An 18498-nucleotide genomic window follows, 5' to 3' on the forward strand; every position below is an offset into this window, starting at 1 on the left:
AAAGTAACAAGGTTGGCTTCTCTCTAAGGTGTTTGAAGATGCAGTATTTTGGGAACACTGAATTTTACCTTGCTTTGTAGTTTCTATGTTTCTTGTGGCTATTGAGAATGGGGGTTAAGTTGCTCTTCCTTTGCACATATGCAATGAAATGTAAGAAAACAGCTCTTATTCCTGTGAGTTTGAGTCCCAGAGGGTCCAAATGGGAAAAAAAAGACTAATTCTGGTGGTGCCAAATGTGGTTTCAAGGATCACTCAGCTTGTATGATCAATGAGCCTTTTTTTCTTGCATCAGGAGTTAGTTCTTGTGTATGTTTTCCATATGAGGTATAGCTATGCTTCTGTCCTCTTTCAGAAACCTACAACTGCATGAAAATATCATGTTGTTTGGCATTACAGTAAAAACAGTCCAAATGAGGCTTCAGCACTGAGCTAGCAATGTTGACAAAGCTGAGGTGCTTCTGGATGTAAATGCAGAACATACATAGCTGCTTAAAAGTCTTAAAAAACAAAACACAGCAGTGCACTTTTTTTATGTACACCAAATAAATTTTTAGTGCACACAAGAGTTGCACAGTAAATTTGAGACTTGTGATTTGGACTTGACTATCTAAATTGCTCTGTGAACTGGGAATTCCTAAAGTATTCTCTTGATTATTGTTTTCAGTGAAACAATTAAAGTCTGTTCTAATTTTAAGTAATACTAACTTTCCCTTTCAATCAGGATCCAGCAGAGAAGAAATAACAGAACACTGGGACTGGTTAGAACACAATGTTATGACAACTTTATCAGTATTTGATTCAAATGAAGATATCACAAGCTTTGTCCAGGGAAAGATAAGAGTAAGTAACAGGCACATGACATAATTGGGAAAGGGTATTTTACCCTCTAAATGTACACTACTAATAGGTCCTCTTTAGGATATCAAAAGGCAGCATTGTAATGCTACATACTTCTGATTGTGGCTGTTAACTTCAACACACTGCATTGTTCCTATTTATCTCTCCCACACTTCAGCAATGTTATTTGACTATTGGTAAATGGTACACCACATGCCCTTAGCTAGTGGTCTAGAACTGCTGATAAAGTGTTTCATAATAATTTTAATAATGTCTGAGAAACGTGCAGTATTTTTTTTGTGAAGTTGCAACAGTTTACTTTGTGTACGCTAAAATATTTAGCCCAGGAATTCTTGCAATTGAAGAAAATACTTCAGAAGAGGGAACATGTGTCTTGCCTAAGTTATGGGGGAACTTGGGGCATGAGCCTCAAATACCACATTAGAATTGTGTCTTGTGTTTTAATCCTCACACTGTTCTTCCTGTTCTAAAACTTAGCATTCTCCCAACAGGATGGAAAGTTGTATGTATTTAGATGCATATATGTACACCCACCCAAATGAAAGCATATATATAATAACTGGTTGTTTTATTTTAGGGTTTGATTGCTGAGGAGGGAAAAGGTTCTTTTGTAAAAGAAGATGATCCTGAGAAGTTTCGTGAAGGTCTTATGAAGTTTGAAAAATGTTTTGGATTGCCTGAGCAGGAGAAGTTGGTTACCTATTACTCATGCAGTTACTGGAAGGGCAGAGTGCCTTGTCAGGGATGGCTTTATCTTAGTACCAATTTCCTTAGCTTTTACTCATTTCTGCTGGGAGCAGAAGGTCAGTAAACCTTGATTTTAAGCCTAATCCTTTCACATTTTATTGTTTGTCTTTCATATTTAGAACTATTCTTCCTACGTCCCAAGGGAGCTACTTTGCCATGTGAACAGGTGCCAACACAGGATAGAAAATACTGCAAACATAAAATACTTCACGAAGATGAATACATCTGTGTAACTCAGTACTCAACATCCATTGGTTTTCTTCCTCTATATAAGCCTCAGAAAGAAGGCAGATCTGTTATGGTCGATTGTGACTAAAAGCTGTCTGTCATCTTTAGTTCATGTTACATATTCAGCCCATGAGGATCACAGTTATTCACGTGGGCTTCACCCAGTATTTATCTGGGTGCACTGCACACTGGTGATTATTGCATGTCTTCCTTCATTCTCTGTAAGATTAGCTCGAAGTGCCCAAGCAAATGCCTCTAATAGTGTCATCTATAACTGTGTTTATATGAAAACTGTAAAGCATAAAGAAACTAGGATCCTTTCTAAGCTCATTTCAATTGGTATTGGGAAATGCATAGCTAAGGGACATAATTCCTCTGAATACCAACATGTTATTGACTGACTTTAAGATGCCCTGCTGGTGAAAAGTTAGAGCAAGGTAGTTTATGTGATGGTATTTGTGTGCAATTTGCAGTTTCACACGAGAGCAGAGAAGAGGTGATGTAAGCTTGTATTTCATGGTTTTATTTCTATAAAATATCTTCTAATGGAATTATTTTGTAGAAATTATAAAAGGAGTGTCTGGGGTGTGTGTGAGTTTGTAGCCCTTTCCCAGTGTGTTGTTGCTTAATCATATTTTATTAGTGCTGTTGACTACTGCTTTTTTTAATATGAAGGTAGCAGTTAATGAGAAGTGACTCACATCCACTTATATTTTTGTTTTCAGTAAAACTTATTATCTCCTGGGATGAAATATCAAAACTTGAGAAGACTTCCAATGTGATTCTGACAGAGAGCATTCATGTGTGCTCCCGTGGGGAGGATCACTATTTTTCCATGTTTCTGCACATCAGTGAGACGTTCCTTCTCATGGAGCAGCTGGCACACTATGCTGTTAGGAGACTTTTTGACAAGGAGACGTTTGAAAATGACCCTGTCCTTCATGACCCCCTGCAGATCACCAAGAGGTAATACATTACTTAGGGCCTGTCTGGTCTGGGCCCAGTACCTTTTTAGGCAGAGGGGAAGAGAATTCTTGTCTCAAGGAGATAAGTAAGTGTCAGCAAAGCTGGAGTTATCTTCAACAAGCGTGTCATAACAATTTGGGACCAAAACAATGTGAGGCATTGTCATATATCATTACTTTGCAGAGAGAAAAATATGAGGGCAGGAAGTGATTCAGACCTTCAGAGCTGGTCTTCACCTGCAGGTTTTATAGTAGGTTGAATATAATAAGTTCTAGCAGGATTTAGGATTAGAAAATAAAAAATGGAGCTGCAAGCTCTTCAAAGAGACCTGGTAAGGAGGCATGAAGTGAAGAATAAGTGCTTTCATAGACATGTGTGAATCATAATTACATAGCCTTTTTGCCAATGGAGATAGGTGTTAAAATCAATCATTTGCAGATGGATTTCCTTATTTACAACAATATTTTAGGCTATTGGAGAGATGTGTGTGTAAGTAACCTGACAGTTAGGGTCATGCCTTCTTAGGGAAGGTGTGTGATTATTCCTTGTAGTAATTCTTATGTTTTTTCTCACTCAAATAGTCATTTTTTTGTCTGTGGACATGGATGTTTACTGTGAAAAGTAATGAGGAAAAGCAAATCTGTTGTTAGGTAATCTAAATTCACATAAAGACACTAAATCTTTGTTGGAAAATGTTACTTGTTTGAAAATCAGAAATTATTGCAAACCACTTTTCTCATAAGTGTTCCTACTTAAAGCTACATGCACCCCTGATCTAAGAAAAAAACCAACTTATTGTTATAGCACATTGATAATTGAACCTGGCTTAGATTCTGTTCCTTGGCAGCAATGCTGGAGAGGGATGTTGCTCTATAACCAAACATTTCTGGCTGCAGTCACCTGTGAAGAACTGGCTCATGGCAGGTGTTTACAGCATGTGCTATAAGGAATTGACCTTCGGTCATGTCAAAACTTGTTTTAGGTTTAGATAGACTCTTCCACTGGGTGTGGAGACAGCAAATTAGGCTATTAGTATGTTTTTTTTCTGCACTGCCTCTAAGTCCTGATTCAGCAAAGTTCTTTGCTTTGTAAGAACATGCTTGAATCTATTTTTGCTTAGTGAAGTGTTTAAATATTATGTTAAATGGGTGTATATATTACGAGAGCAGTATATTTTATTGTCTTTTCCCAAGGTATTTTTAACTTTAGTATGTGTAAAGACATTTTAAACTGACTTAATTTTTTTCTTTTTTTCTCTCCTGCACTGCTTTTGTCTGTTTTTAATCTAGAGGCCTAGAGAACCGTGCCCACAGTGAGCAATTTAGTGCATTCTTCAGGCTACCCAAAGAAGAGACATTGAAAGAAGTTCATGAGTGCTTCTTATGGGTTCCTTTCAGTCATTACAACACCCATGGGAAAATGTGCATTTCAGAAAACTACATCTGCTTTGCTAGCCAAGATGGCAGCCTGTGCAGTGTAATCATTCCATTAAGAGAGGTAATACAAACTACAAGTCAGAGCCAGTTGCACCGAGTTTTGTGCTACACTTTGTGTAGCAATGCCGATTTAGCAGCTTCATTAAAATGTGCTTATGTGGTGTCATGCATCTCCCCCTACCTTGGATACTGCATATTGGAATTCCATATTTAGGTTTATGTAGCTGCTTTCATGTTTAAGCTTTGTTTCCTGTACCCTCCTTCCACTTTCTCTTTACTCTGACTTCTGTAGCTAGGTGCAGAATTCACATGTTTAAATACTTTTAAATGACAAAGCCTATGTCTAATTCTTGAAGTTGAGTTACTGAGAGAGTCCCAAGACAAAAAATAACAAATTGAAGAGGGTATAGAATCTTGGAGATTAGTAATCATGCTGCTTTGTGTTTTTCTTAGCTCAGTAGTGCAATTTGACAGCAGTTGGACAGTGCTCCCTGTTCAAAAGTCTATAGGAGAATCCATTGGCAGTCATCAGTGAACAAGTATCAGTGATACTACAACTGGTAGCCTGAGCAAGGACCATAGTGTAAAGGGCACAACACTCATATTTCTATAGAGTACTATAGCTAGAGTGTGGAGTAAATTCTGGAAAAGAAGACCCTTCTCCATTCCTCTCTTTGTGTGATCTGGGCCATTGCTGCGTTTCAGTCTTCCAGTGTTAAAAGCTTTTAATCAATATCCAGACATATTTTACAATAGCCTAAAAATTAACCAGGTTCTTTAATGGCTCTGCACACTCTGTGTACACACTGCCTGATGTGAGACATCCGACACACCGGAGGGAGCATAACTAACTTCGGTAATACACTTGGACTTCCCTGCCTTGATAAAGCAATTTGTTTGATTGTCTGTAAATAGTCCTGCAAACAATAGAGACTTCTAAAGCCTGTGAAAAACAAGAGGTGGCTGTGTTAAAGAAGCTGACTCTAAATTTGTTCCTGTGGATTGGTAGGTCCTTGCTAGTTGCTCTGCAGTACTGCAGTTAATTAATTTCAGTGGTCTGTAACAGTGTAAAAGCATCAGCAGTGACAGTCTGTCTAGCTGTTCACGGTTGTCTCAATTGCATTACTGAAGTGTGTTAACTGTCGTAATCTGTAGCTATTCCATCATGGCAATTAAAATCAGCTCCAGCTGTCATGTGTTATGACAGCTGCCTTTGAAAGGGTGTTCTCTGTGGAAATTTGCTCCTATGAAGCTTGTTTCCTTTGATTACTTGTAAAAGCCCTGTTTTGTCTGCTTTTCCACGGTAAGAATAAAATAACAGCTTCAGGTGGTAGGAGGCAAGGTTTTCAAAGGAGCTCAGCACTCACAGCTGGGAAAACCTTTTCAAAGATTTTTGGTACTCTGTTGAAAATCTGTTGTGCAATATTTCATGCTTTGTGTTAAATAGCTTCAGACCACTAAGCTTTGAAGTAGTGAGTTTGTTACCTGACTTATTAATTCTGTTTGTGTGGTGCTTCATACTACTGTTCTGTGTATGTGTGTATTTTGAATAGGTTTTCTCTTTTGGGAATAAACTGGTGAAATTTGTTGCCTAAATTATGTATCCTTGATTCCACAGGTCACAGGGGTGGATAAGGCAGATCCTGCCAACAGAGGAGTCAGCATAAGTACCAAAGGGAAAACAGCTTTTCGTTTCACAGAAGTTAGAGATTTTGAACAGCTGGTGGCCAAGCTCAGAGTGAAATGCAATGCAACTGCAAGTCCACAACACATCATAAATCCAGAGGTAACTGCTCTGCTAATTCTGATTTCTTACCTCGCCTTCCTGGGGAATAAGGTTGTGTAGCCTTACTGAGAAGTTACATATTGTTATAAATGTTCTCCCGTGTAAAACAATACATTTATATTTAAACTTGAATCTGGACACAAGATGGGTCACAATATCTGTTCTACATCTAACTTCCAAGTTGCCTGTATTTTTTTTCCTCTCTTTCTAAAAAATCATGTTCCCATCTCTTGCCATCAGACCTTTCGCATTAAAACAGAAGTCCTCCAGTCTGAAGTAAAGTTATGTCTAGGTCTGTTGGTTTTTATCAGCTGAACATTTGACTCAGTGGAACAATTGTAAGGATGTTTCTAGAGGTGAGGAAACCTCTGTGTGTGGTTTCATGCATGAGAATCAAGAAAGCAATGAGAAAGCATCCTTAACAAGTATTACTTAATGCTGTGTCTCTTCCTCAAAGATTTTCCCCTGATAAAACATTTAAATAGACTCAGATGGATTAGCCTATAAAATAACACTTGTAGGAGTGGAGAAGTGTACAAATAAATGCCTTTTGATGGAAAATAATCAGTGTATGGGCAAGATATCTACCTTAAGATTTTGACTCTTAGGGGTTAAAAGGCAAACATTAATAATAAACCATGATAGTTTGTTATCAGCAGAAATGCTTAGTTGATAAGGGTACAGCAGAGCCCTGGGAGACCTGAGTGGTAAAATCTGCTGCTGAAAGGCATTCCTTCTTTGGATTGCCTTATTTTGGATTATATATGCATTATTTTCACATACCATGCATGCTAAATCCTGTACCTCTGGTTTTAATTTGTGGAAGAATAAGTGGCACTGTGCTTACATGAAAGAGAATGTGTTAATCAATGGTGCTGCTGTCAATACATTCTGATTTGGATTCTCTTACTTTCTACCAGCTGTTGAAAAATAATTGAGGTGGTAATGCTCATTCTGAAATATTTTCATTCCTGTATGGCTCCATTTCAATGAGCCTTCTTTTGACTTTGTGGGTGATGCATGGTCAGGCCTCTCTATCTACTACAGTTCTGATTATGAATATTTGTCTTTTCATAATAAAGTTTTAGTCTGAAGAGAGAGATATTTTGCAGGTGCAGCCTCCTGAAATCTCATCTGTGCAGAGCCTGCATTTGTTTAATTTATTTTGGAACAAATATTTGGTACCAGTAAGCTTAAAATAGTAAACAGTGATGGCCCAGAAACAAAATGGTTTCTGAAATCAGTGCTGCTTCTTGGAGGATTGTTTGGCATTTATAACTAGAGCTAGTATTTATTTTTTTCTCAAGGTTACAGCTAGTTCTGCCTCTGACAGCCCAAAGGATTCGGATGGACTATCATCAAAGATGGCTCAGAGAGATAACAGCAAAACTGTTGGTACAGAAGCCCTGATGACTGTCTACCATCCTCAGGATGCTGAGAATCTAGACTCTAAAATGGTAAGGGATAAAATGGCTAGCAGTTTTTTGGAATTAAACTGGAAAGGACTGAAGTATATTCCATAAGTATTCTAGCAAGGCTGATAACTTCCTCTGGTGCTTTGCCAACTGCAAACTGCATTTTCTGTATTTGGAGTCCAGAGGATGCTTCTATATATTTCCATTCAACTTCCTGTTCATCCTGTTTATTAATGATGTGTCTTATCTTCATGGAGCTGATTCCTCCTCCTCCTTTTCCACCCCTCAGGGCTGTTTATTTTGTGGTAGTTGTATCTTGACAATTCAGACAAGAGACGAAGTCACTACAAACTCTTTGGAGGCAAGGATAAACTTATCAAGAAACTGATTTAGTTTCTTACTTGTTTCATTCCTCTGCACATCTGTCTAACAATGTTATGCTCTGGAGAATGTTTCTTTAATTGCTTTTGCAGTAGAACCTCCTATTTTTGCTTCTTTATAGTTTGTGCAAGAAAACAGAAAGAATGTATTTTAAAAATAAATAATTCAGCAGAACTGGATAAATTAAGATATTAAATTTTAGATATTAGAAATATCAGAAAATAGACATCTTTGGGGCAGGAGAAAAAAGAATTCAGAGTTTTAAATTCTGTCTTTTAGAGTATGTTCAACAAAAATGGACAAAACCTACTTCTCAGCACCTTTAATTGCTTTAACAATGTTAAATCTTACTGTTGCATGCACAGAAAATGTAGTGGCAACATTCACTGTCTTGGTCCTGGAGTCTCGCATGAGCTGGAGCACCCACCATCAGTTGCTTCAGAGAAATTGAATTGCATTTTAGGTGAATAATCAATAATTTATTAGTAATCTTGTACTTTACAAAGGATCCGTTTCACTGTTTCTGCTATCTCTGCCTCTTTCTACTCTGCAGGTAAAATGCTTGTAACATCTGTTTTATCTGAGTAGGGATTTTCTTGCCAGTTTTCAGTTTGTGAAGCAGGTTTTACTTAGATGCTGGTCTTCCTGAAGTTCACATGCACACATGGTTTTCTTCTGTTGACAGAAATTGCCAGTTTGTAAAAGTGTCCCATCCATCTGCTTGATAAATATTTGATTAAATATAAAACTTGTATGAGTAGAAGTGATTTTCAGCTAATAATTTCCCTCCTTAATCCAAACTGTACAGAATGAAGTCTTCTTCCTGATCACTGATTTTCTCCTAGTGCTGTTTGGAGCTCATGCAAATAAACTGAGCAAAGATTGAGAAACTGTTGGAGAATAATGGTGCTGATGTCATGCCACCCCTCTGTGCTTTCCAGCATTTTTAGCCATTCTGTTCCAAATCTGTCAACTAACATAATGCAACAAAGCATGATGAATTAAAAAAAAAAAGAAAGAGGAAGCAACCTGTTCTGCCTCTTGAGTTTCTGGGGGGTATTATTTCATCTGTAACAGCACATTTTTATTGCTGTAAGTGAAGAACAGTTACTAGATGTCTTGAAATCTGAAATATGTTAATTTATCAGAGTGACTAGGCAGGTGTCTGTGACAGTGAGTTGAGTTTGCAGAGAATCACTTGCTTGATTTCTTTGTGCCATCATGGCCAAATAAATACTTTTTCTCATAGTTTGTAAGACCTCTCAAATTAGTACAGGGAAACTTACCACCACACATGCAGTCTGAACCTTTTCTTCACTCTGGTTTTCCTGGTTGTCTTTTCTGCTGCTTTCATTTAAGGTTATCTTTTTTTTTTTTCTTCTATTGATTTACCCTGTACCAAGAAAATGTTACAGTGTTTATCAGAAAGGAACAAAAAATGGATTATTTTCAAATTGTCCCAAAGTTACAGTAACAAGGTTTGTTTGTATGTATCGTGCAAACACACACACATATTTACAAGGAAATAGTTGAAAAGGGATCTTACAAGAGGAGGTTTTTATGTACCTCTGAATTTTTTACTGTAGTAATTACATAAAATGTTACATTTTCTTATCCACTGTACAGTCAATGAATTTTTTTAATGCCTCAGGAGAACCTTCATGGCAGAATTTTTCTGTGCAGTTGAACCTTGCACTATGTAGCTTTATCACTGTTCACTCCCTTTCAATCCATAGTACTTTGTGGTCTTTTGATATTTATGTATTTTTGTGCCAAAGCTGCAAATGATTCAATCTAAAGTTAACAAATAGGGCTGTCTACCTGTCAATTCTGTGTTAAAAAAAAAGTTTAGCAGAATAGTGAACAATAGAACCATAATGAATAGGTGGTGATTACTTAATTCAAAATGAAAATCCAACTTGCATACAGTTATCGCTGTTTATGGGTTGGAATTCTCATGTGGGAAGAAAGGAGCTTAGGAGTGGCTTGAAAAAGGTGAACAGGAATGATTGCCTGTTTTAGTAGAGCAGTAAGGGGGGCTTCAAGTGCATTTAGAAATTGGCATGTTTGTTTGGGTTCAAAAAGCAATTTTCAGGGAAAAGTCTGCAGTATGCTATTAAATTTAGAGAGACTGCCTTTGCTGAGGAGCTCCCTGTACTTATGTTTGCTGGAGGATGATGGAGGATGTTGCAGATGTTTGCTTGACCTTACTGCCTTGTGGCACTTGCTGTTTGATGGGATATGGGATTAGATTTACCTTCTGTCTGAGCTGGTGTAGTGATTCCTGTAATAATTTACTCTAAAGATTAGTAGGACATGTAGGAGATTGCATTTTATGCCAGACTTACACAATGTGCCACTCTGATTTGCATCAGCATTCATTTCACATATCAATATGCATGCCAGTGCTGTTATTTCTGGTTTGCGTGAATACAACTCGGAGCAAAATTTGGTTCTATTCTCTTAGACCTAAGAACTTAATGCAGTGTACTTAATGCTCGTTTGCCCTCTGCTTTTCATAGTTGAAAGAAAAAATGAAGGAACAGTCTTGGAACATCCTCTTTGCAGAACGGGGCCATGGTGTCAGTATGTTTCGAACAAAGAAGACTCGAGACCTGGTTGTAAGAGGGATCCCAGAGGCATTAAGAGGAGAGCTCTGGCTACTCTTCTCAGGTAGAACTGATTCATTTTGTGAGAATTTTCTAGTTACTGCCAGAATGCAGTCTGACAGAAAATGCTCTTACCTCTGGCAATTTACCCAAATCTTTCTGAAGTAAGGCACTTCAGATTGATGAACAGGATAATTTTGTCATGATTTTGTTGTGCATTGATTGAAACAAAACCTACATCTGCTTCTTTTGCAGCAAACTCCACTGAAAAGTAATGATACCAGTATGTGCTGTTGCTGGGGACAATCAGTTTTGGCAAAGCCTTTTCACTTGCTGAAAAGAAAAGCCTTTTTGTGGGACTGGATTTTAATTGTTCTCATTTAAACTTTCTGAGATAGTGTTACCAGGTACACACACAAAAATGTATTACTGATAGAGAATTCGGGCACCGTTATTGACAGCTCTTTTGCTATATGCTTAGCCTAAAGAATGAGAGGTATAGGACTTAGGGACTTTCTTGTACCTATGGAATCTCTTGCCAAGGCTTTGAGTGTGCTTTTGTGGCTTTCTTCTGTATAACACCTGTGCACCAGAGCTCTTAAGCTAATTTGAGGTCCAGGGAATTGAGATACTGCTTTACAACACCTCTGTGTGCTTCCTGTTCCAGTTCTCTGAAACACTGGTTTGATAAGGGTCATACAGGAAGCCTGAGTCAGATTCAGAAAAGGAAATGCAAATTTTGAGGAGCCACCTTATCTGTTAGTTACTTGCTGAGTTCCCCTGAACAAACCTTTCTGCTCTGCCAGAGGATCTGTTTATCAAAGCAAACCCATTTTATATTCTTCATTCAGCTTTATGTATGATAGTTCTTTTTGAGGACACATGAACACTGACATATCTTTGCTAGTGTTCTTGCAGTGTTTACACAGGCACTTAACACTTCTGTTAGAAGGTCGATCCAAGACAGGGGTCTTGGAAGACATTGACATTAAAGTTACAGAATTAAGCAGGTAACTGTCAGTCCTTTGCCTATTTTTTGTAATGTGCTCCCAGCTCTACAAACCAGAAGTTACTATGTCTGCCAGAAAACCTAGGCAATTGTAGGTGAAAGGAAGCTTTCTTCCCCCAGTGAAACAGAAAAAGTCAACATCAACTTCATAATGGAAAATTATTTCAATTTCTTCCAAGCCTTATTATATTTCACTTTCCTGGTTTCGTTTCAGAGTAATTTCAGTGGAGTTACTCTGATACATTATGGCATTAACATGTTGATTCATGAGGCACCTCAGTAGTCACCAAAAATTCTTACACAAATTACAGACAATCAAGGAGGTACTTCACTGTTGTTCTGATACTGTGCAATTGGCAGGTGCTGTAAATGACATGGCATCCAACCCTGGTTATTACACTGAGCTGGTGGAAAAGTCCTTAGGAACCTGCACTTTAGCTACTGACGAAATTGAACGAGATCTACGTCGCTCCTTACCTGAGCATCCTGCTTTTCAAAGTGACACAGGAATTTCTGCACTCAGGAGAGTTCTTACAGCTTATGCATACAGGAATCCTCAGATTGGATATTGTCAGGTACAGCAGTTTTGATACTCTTAGTGTTGGTTGTCTAAATATTAGCTCACATATCACATATATACGCAATGGTTTCTTGTTCGGTGGCTCACTTTTCTTATTTCATCCCACTTAAGTAACATGAGTTTTTACTTTCTACTTGAGTTTGCTGACAAATGATGTCATGTTCAGTTCATGTATGCCTCTGCATTTTTACTAGATTTTTAGTACTTAAAAAATATTTGTATGTAGTTTCAATACTGTGTTCTGTAGTTAATACAGAGAGAAGAGTCTTATCCTGGATGTGGCTGTAGGTTATCCTGGTGCTCTAAAAACATGCTGTAAAGTGCTTTCAGGAATATAAATTTAATAAATGACAACAGTTGTGTTTTCAACATGATTCCCAGCAAATGCTGTTTCACTGTTACAGGCAATGAATATTTTGACATCAGTTCTTCTGCTGTATGCCAAAGAGGAGGAAGCATTCTGGCTTCTGGTTGCAGTGTGTGAAAGGATGTTACCTGATTATTATAATCGTCGGATCATTGGTAACCTCCTGTCTTTTTAATCTGTCTAGAACTGAATATCAGTGATCATTCATTAAGAACAAATATAAGGAGTGAGCTGAAAGCTGAACAGCACAGAGAAGCTGTTGTTCTTAGTTTGTTATCATGACGGAAGAAGTGGAAGCTATGGAGAATGTCCAGACTGCCCCTTCCCAAGAGTGGAATAGGGTTTTTGGATACTGAACTCGAGGCATAACTACTCAGACTATTGTACTGTTTGTTTGGAATTAGCTGTAATTCATGCTTCTTATTTGCAACTCAGTCAGCTAAAATAAAGGGAAAATGAGTTACTTCAGGTCCAGACTTAACTTTTGAACTCCTACTGAGTACTTGCAGGTGTATGGGCTTAAAGAAAAATAAATGTGAAGTTTCTGTCTCAATGCAGAGAAGATATGCTAACTGTCAAGGGGGGATCATTGGAAGTAGCCATGCACCCATGAAAGTGCTAATACACTTTACAGCATGCAGCAAGACTCTAAACCCATGCACAGAGTGGATAGCTTCCAGCACAGAGGACAAAGCCAGAGCTGTGATTACTTTAAGAACAAAGTTGTATTAGGACAGGGATTTTATTTCTGGTCAGTGCTCTCTGTATTAAGATTTGGGTGGTGGTTTTTTGTTATCCTTTCCCTGCAGGTGCCTTGGTAGATCAGGCAGTGTTTGAGGAGCTCATCAGGGTTCATCTGCCTCAGTTGACAGACCACATGATGGACATGACTTTTTTCTCCTCAGTCTCTCTCTCCTGGTTCCTTACCCTTTTTATCAGCGTGCTGCCTATTGAAAGTGCAGTCAATGTGGTGGACTGCTTCTTCTATGATGGAATAAAGGCAATTTTGCAGCTGGGTCTTGCAGTGCTGGAATACAACATGGAGAAGTTGCTGACTTGCAAGGATGATGCAGAAGCAGTCACTATTCTTAACAGGTATCTGCGTAACTGTGATTCCTACAGGCTGTGTAGCAGCTTTTATAATTGCCAGTAGGTAAGTCATAGAACGACTTGAGTTGGAAGAGACCTTGAAGATCAACTAGTTCCAACCCCTCTGCCATGGGCAGGGACACCTTCCACTTAGACCACGTTGCTCAGAGCATCATCCAGCTTGGTATTAAAAATGACAGTAGTTTGCCTCTCCTCAAGAAAAAGGAAGCTATCAGCTCCTTGATCTTAGGGAAGAAACTGATCAGCCTTCCTACTGGATCCTTTTAGACTGGTTGTGTAGTTGTGATGAATAGGTCTTGGCTTGGCTTACACTTGGGCAGGAATTAAGGTTGCCTTGGTCACAGGTCAGTTCAAGCCTCTCTTCTGCTTTCCTGTTTGTGCAGTACAACCTTTCTAGATGGATTAGAGAGCCAGAGGAGTGCTGAGTGGAAGTGACCTTAGTAGTCTTTAGGCTAGCTTTCCACTCAGAAGAGGATTATTGCTAGCCCAGATGAAGTCAGCCATGTTATTGGCTAGCTGGGTTTTAAAAATTCCCAAAGCTAGAAGCTCCACAACTTCTCTGGATAGCAAGTTCCTGCATTTATCTTTGTTACTACTACAGCAGATTTGTGCTACACATGTTGGTATATTTTATTTCACATTCTCTTTAGTAGATGCTGATGTTAGTCATTCTGTTGTAATGAAGTATTCCTGCTCATTTCTTGTGTGTTTGCTTTGTGCAGATTTTTTGACAGTGTCACTAACAAAGACAGTCCTTTGCCTCCAGCTGTGCAGCAGGGCTCCAGCCTTGGTGATACGAAGAGTGACCATCCAAAAGTGGACATTACTGATTTGATCCGAGAGTCAAATGAAGTATGTGTTCTTGTGGGTATGTTTTCACATCCTGTGCAGTGTTTACATTGCATGGGCTACTTTAAAAACAGTGCAGCTGTAATGTACAAACTAGGGTAGAAAAGCTGTCTAGACTGGCTGAAACGGGGCCCTGCGCTTTGTTGATCCTCACTGTGACCTTGTAGGTTATGGAACTGTTTTGTTTTTTGATTTATTTTTTTTTAATGCTTGGAATGTGCTTGCTAGGCTGTCCTGAGAGGACTTCCTGAGGTTTACCCCAGTTCATGTATTACTGTCCCTCGTTGACATGATCTGTGTGTCAATTAAATGACAAAGTACAGCAGAAACAGCCCTCACATTCACTAAGTTGAGACTGATGGCTGCACATTGCGGAGAGTGGTGACATTTGACATAACCACCCCTGCAGGAAACTGTGTGCCTAAGTAGTTTAGTATATGGGTTAAATGACTGTTTAGAGATGCATCAGGAAAACCAGTTATGATCTTTGAGCACTGCCTTTTAAATTTGCAAGTTTTATTTCTGCAGCATCTAGTTTTGCAGCTCTGCACTGGGGAGGAAATACAACTAGCTTCTCTTTCTCCTTTTGTCCTCGGTTTTTCACAAGATGTTTCCTTCCTTGACATGATTTGTATCAGGCTATTAATCCATTTGTAGATAGGTTTCTGCTCAGCCCATCTGAAATTAAAGGGAAGCTGAGAGAAGAGATTTGTTCACATTTTATTTTTTCCATTATCTGAATTCTTTTATCTATAGGATACTTTTCTGAGCCTTTGTCATGTTTCTAGTGAACGACCCACAATACATTAAGTTTGGGAAAATGTCCTGGCCTTAACTTAAAAAAGATAATCTAACTTAATAATTGTCTCCTTTGATTTTTTACTAAGAAGAGGGCGTGCCTTTAGTGGGGTGCACAAAGACAAGACATTCACGTTCTCTTAAAGTACCTTCAAAGCCTTGTGCTAATTGTATTAAAAAGTCTGTACTTCTGCTATCACTACTGTTTCACAAGAATGTTACACTGAAGAACTGGTTGTAAAGTGCTTTAAGATTGTTCTAAGAACAGTTGCAAGCTATTATGGGCCTTTCTTGTCCTAGGGAGACCTCATAATGAGGATGAATGCTCACAGAATAAAGAACATTGCATTCAGAAGTGTAAGCTGAAAGTTTCACAGAGATAAAATCATTACTGAAAGACAGAACAAAAGAAACTCCCTTCCCTCATCTCCTGCCTTTGCAGTTAGGCAATGGGACCAATGCCATAGCCTCTGATTTGATAAGGCTTTTGAATGCTAATTTGGCAAGATCCTTAAGCCTGAATCTCACAGTTCTAAGCTGTCAGCCCCATTCTTAGGCATGTATACCCATTTCTATCTCATAACCCTTTTCTGGATGCCATGAATTTCTTCAGTGCTGCTAAGTTTCACAACTCCTTGTTGAAGAACTGCTGATACAATGGGAGAGTCAATTTCCTGCTTCCCATTTTGACCAGACAGTTAATTTCAACACAGTTCTGTTCCAGTGGATGGTTTTATTTCACTTTACTGTGGAAATAAACCAAATTTTGCAAGGGGAAGATTGCTGCAGTGGAGCATGGTCACTCTGCAGATAGGTCCAGTTACAAATCATGAATAAGTGAACAGAGATGTCTTTGTGATAGTGTTGCTTTGCATGGGTCTTCACAAGATTCATGAGATTAAGTGAAAAAGTATGGAGCTGATTTTTAAAAATCATGTTTCATGCCTTTATGACTCAGGCACAAATGCAACACTATTTGGCAGTCTAGTCAGGTATGAAGAAGATGTGCTTAACTAGGGATTGGAAGAATGTGTAGCATTTTATCACATCACACTAATTCAGAGTTAAATTATACATCTTATTTATAGTCATGCTGAGGCCATTGCACAATATCGGTGCCCAGAAGCAAGACCAGTGAATGAGTTATGACTCAGAGTTGCAGTTTCTCTCTGCTTCCTCTTTATTCCAAGTCAGAAGTATGCTGGTAGTGGTCTTCACAGGAACACAGTGATACAGTTGTGGAAGAAAAATCCAGAGGTCAGCCAATTCAACTCCTTTCCCAGCAAACACTCAGGTCATCCTTGAAAAATGTCTAATGTTAAAACTCAACAAAAGAGAATCTGCAAAAACTTCAGCTCATTGTTGGGTTTCTCTGCCTGTCAGAAAATATCCTAATATCCAGTGTAGTTCCTCTTGGATGCTCGTAAAGCACTATTGAGAGTAGTCAACTGCAGCTTTCTCTGCAGCTCCTTTTTGATATTAGATTGTTCAGCTTTTACCCTTTCAGGTCTGATTTTATTTTTTCCTTAGTCTCAGCACAAGCAGTTCCTCTAACATCAAAGCTTTAGTGCTCAGTCTCTATGGCTGTATTGCAGTTTTTCATACCTTGTTTAAAGTCTTGCTAAAAGTAGGAACGAAACATCTGAAGATCCTGCCTAGTTTGGTTGTTTATTGCTTATTTGTTCTCAAAACTATGTTATAAGAAACAGTCGTGAACATGACACACAGTGATTGTGGTCAGGCCCTGTCTTCCTGGTTCTATGTGTTGCTGGAGAGCATCAAAAATCTTACAGAAGTAGTTATGGATCCTATTCACTGTTTCTGTCGTGCATGCTGAACTTCCTCATAGGAGGAAATTCAAATGATTGAACACGATTATGATAAAGAGTGTTGGCCCATTTTGGTTTATTTTATTGGCTTCTTTGTGGAATGTAATATGTTGTTCCATCATTTCTCTGGGAATTTCTGTTTGGTTTTTGACAACTTTTCCTTAAAGGTAAATTATTCTATTTTATGTTCAGATACCTTCCCTGTCCTTCAGAAGTCCCTGAGATGCCTAGGAACGGTTCAGAAATTAATTCAGCTGATTTCTAAAGTTCACTAGAGTGAACTTCAAGCCTTGTTAACGTATCTCAGACTTTGCTATCCTGTTAGTCACCATGTGATAGCAGAGTGGGGTAAAATCCCTTCCTTTGTCTTCCTATGCACTGAGATACTCCAAGTTCTACTTTTCCCATCAGCCCTGCCTTTTCGTGTAGGTTAGGAGGAGTGTTAGTGCTTTAATAAATTATTTTTTTGTCCTCAGAGTTTCTGGGATCTTCCTTTGTGCCCATGCTTGTATTGTACTTAGGTGCCAGAAGGACAAAAATACTTACTTAGCTGTACCTTAACAACAGTCAATTTCATGAAGCAATGCCTTTCTTCTTAGAGATATGGTGATATTCGCTATGAGGATGTTGAGAGCATGCGCTGCAGGAACAGGCTTTATGTGATCCAGACATTAGAAGCTACAACCAAACAGAATGTGGTGAGTCACTTGGAAGAGCTAAACCCTTCCTTCTGAGAATTTGCCAAAAGGGAATTAATTTTATCAGAAGAGCTACACTTTCCAGGGCCAGATGCAGGATTTTATATACTGAAATCCCTCTGGTCTGCAGGGTGTGTTAGCCGAGGTTTGGCCTGTGTGGTTTCACCCTGTGAATGACAGCAGGACCTTGTGGCCTTGTGCTACAAGAAACACCATCACAGACAACTTCTAAGGCTGGCATCTCTCTGACATTTTGCATTAATAAGCTGACCTTTATTTCCATTTGTTGTTGTTAAACTGTTGATGCATTTCTCTCAGAGGCACAGAACACTGTAAAATGTCCACAGTGCTACAGTGAAGTGCTTCATTGCCTGCATTTTTACTCAGGGAAGCAATGCCAAATGTCTCTGAAGAGATGATTGTACTGTGGTCAACAAGGGTTAGTTTTTTGTCTCTGGTGGGTGTGAATGTCCAGTAGTGCATGCATGATGTGGTAGCTCTTCAGCTGCCAGTGTTTTCCACGAGGTTCAGACTCTTGAATGAAGATGGGAGGTTGCAAGGTGCTTCCTTTGCCTGTTTTCTTTAGTGTCTCATTTCCAGTAATGGATGTTAATAGAAGTCTGTTTTTCTTTCTGTGGTTAATGTGGCTTGTAGCAAGTGATGCTAAATGACATTGGTTGTGCTAAGGTGATAACTGCTGGGCTTAATTTTATGCAATATATATATTGTGAAGGTGGAACTTGGTCTTGTAGGGGACTTTTGCTTTTAAAAGCTGTGAACCTTTTCTTTTTTAATTATTTGAAAAATGAGGGTTCAACCTGACTCTGGAGAG

The 18498-nt window shown here is 38.7% G+C and overlaps 1 protein-coding gene across 2 annotated transcripts in view; it reads left to right on the forward strand.

Annotated features, from left to right (window-relative positions):
• The window catches only part of TBC1D8B (TBC1 domain family member 8B), a 33044-nt gene that overhangs the window by 7908 nt on the left and 6638 nt on the right, over positions 1-18498 (forward strand). Inside the window, exons 3-14 of one of the 2 annotated variants that reach the window (XM_064159569.1) lie at positions 722-840; positions 1436-1661; positions 2559-2799; positions 4089-4296; positions 5854-6021; positions 7329-7478; positions 10340-10490; positions 11796-12010; positions 12420-12537; positions 13192-13477; positions 14215-14360; positions 17568-17656. In XM_064159569.1, the coding sequence (XP_064015639.1) occupies positions 722-840; positions 1436-1661; positions 2559-2799; positions 4089-4296; positions 5854-6021; positions 7329-7478; positions 10340-10490; positions 11796-12010; positions 12420-12537; positions 13192-13477; positions 14215-14360; positions 17568-17578 (2039 nt within the window). In that variant the 3' untranslated portion in view covers positions 17579-17656. Of the gene's footprint in view, positions 1-721; positions 841-1435; positions 1662-2558; positions 2800-4088; positions 4297-5853; positions 6022-7328; positions 7479-10339; positions 10491-11795; positions 12011-12419; positions 12538-13191; positions 13478-14214; positions 14361-17567; positions 17667-18498 lie in introns of those variants that run through there. The other variant, XM_064159568.1, reaches the window with a different exon arrangement.

Source organism: Pogoniulus pusillus, chromosome 19 (genome assembly GCF_015220805.1).
Source record: "Pogoniulus pusillus isolate bPogPus1 chromosome 19, bPogPus1.pri, whole genome shotgun sequence".
NCBI classification, from domain to species: Eukaryota; Metazoa; Chordata; class Aves; order Piciformes; family Lybiidae; genus Pogoniulus; species Pogoniulus pusillus.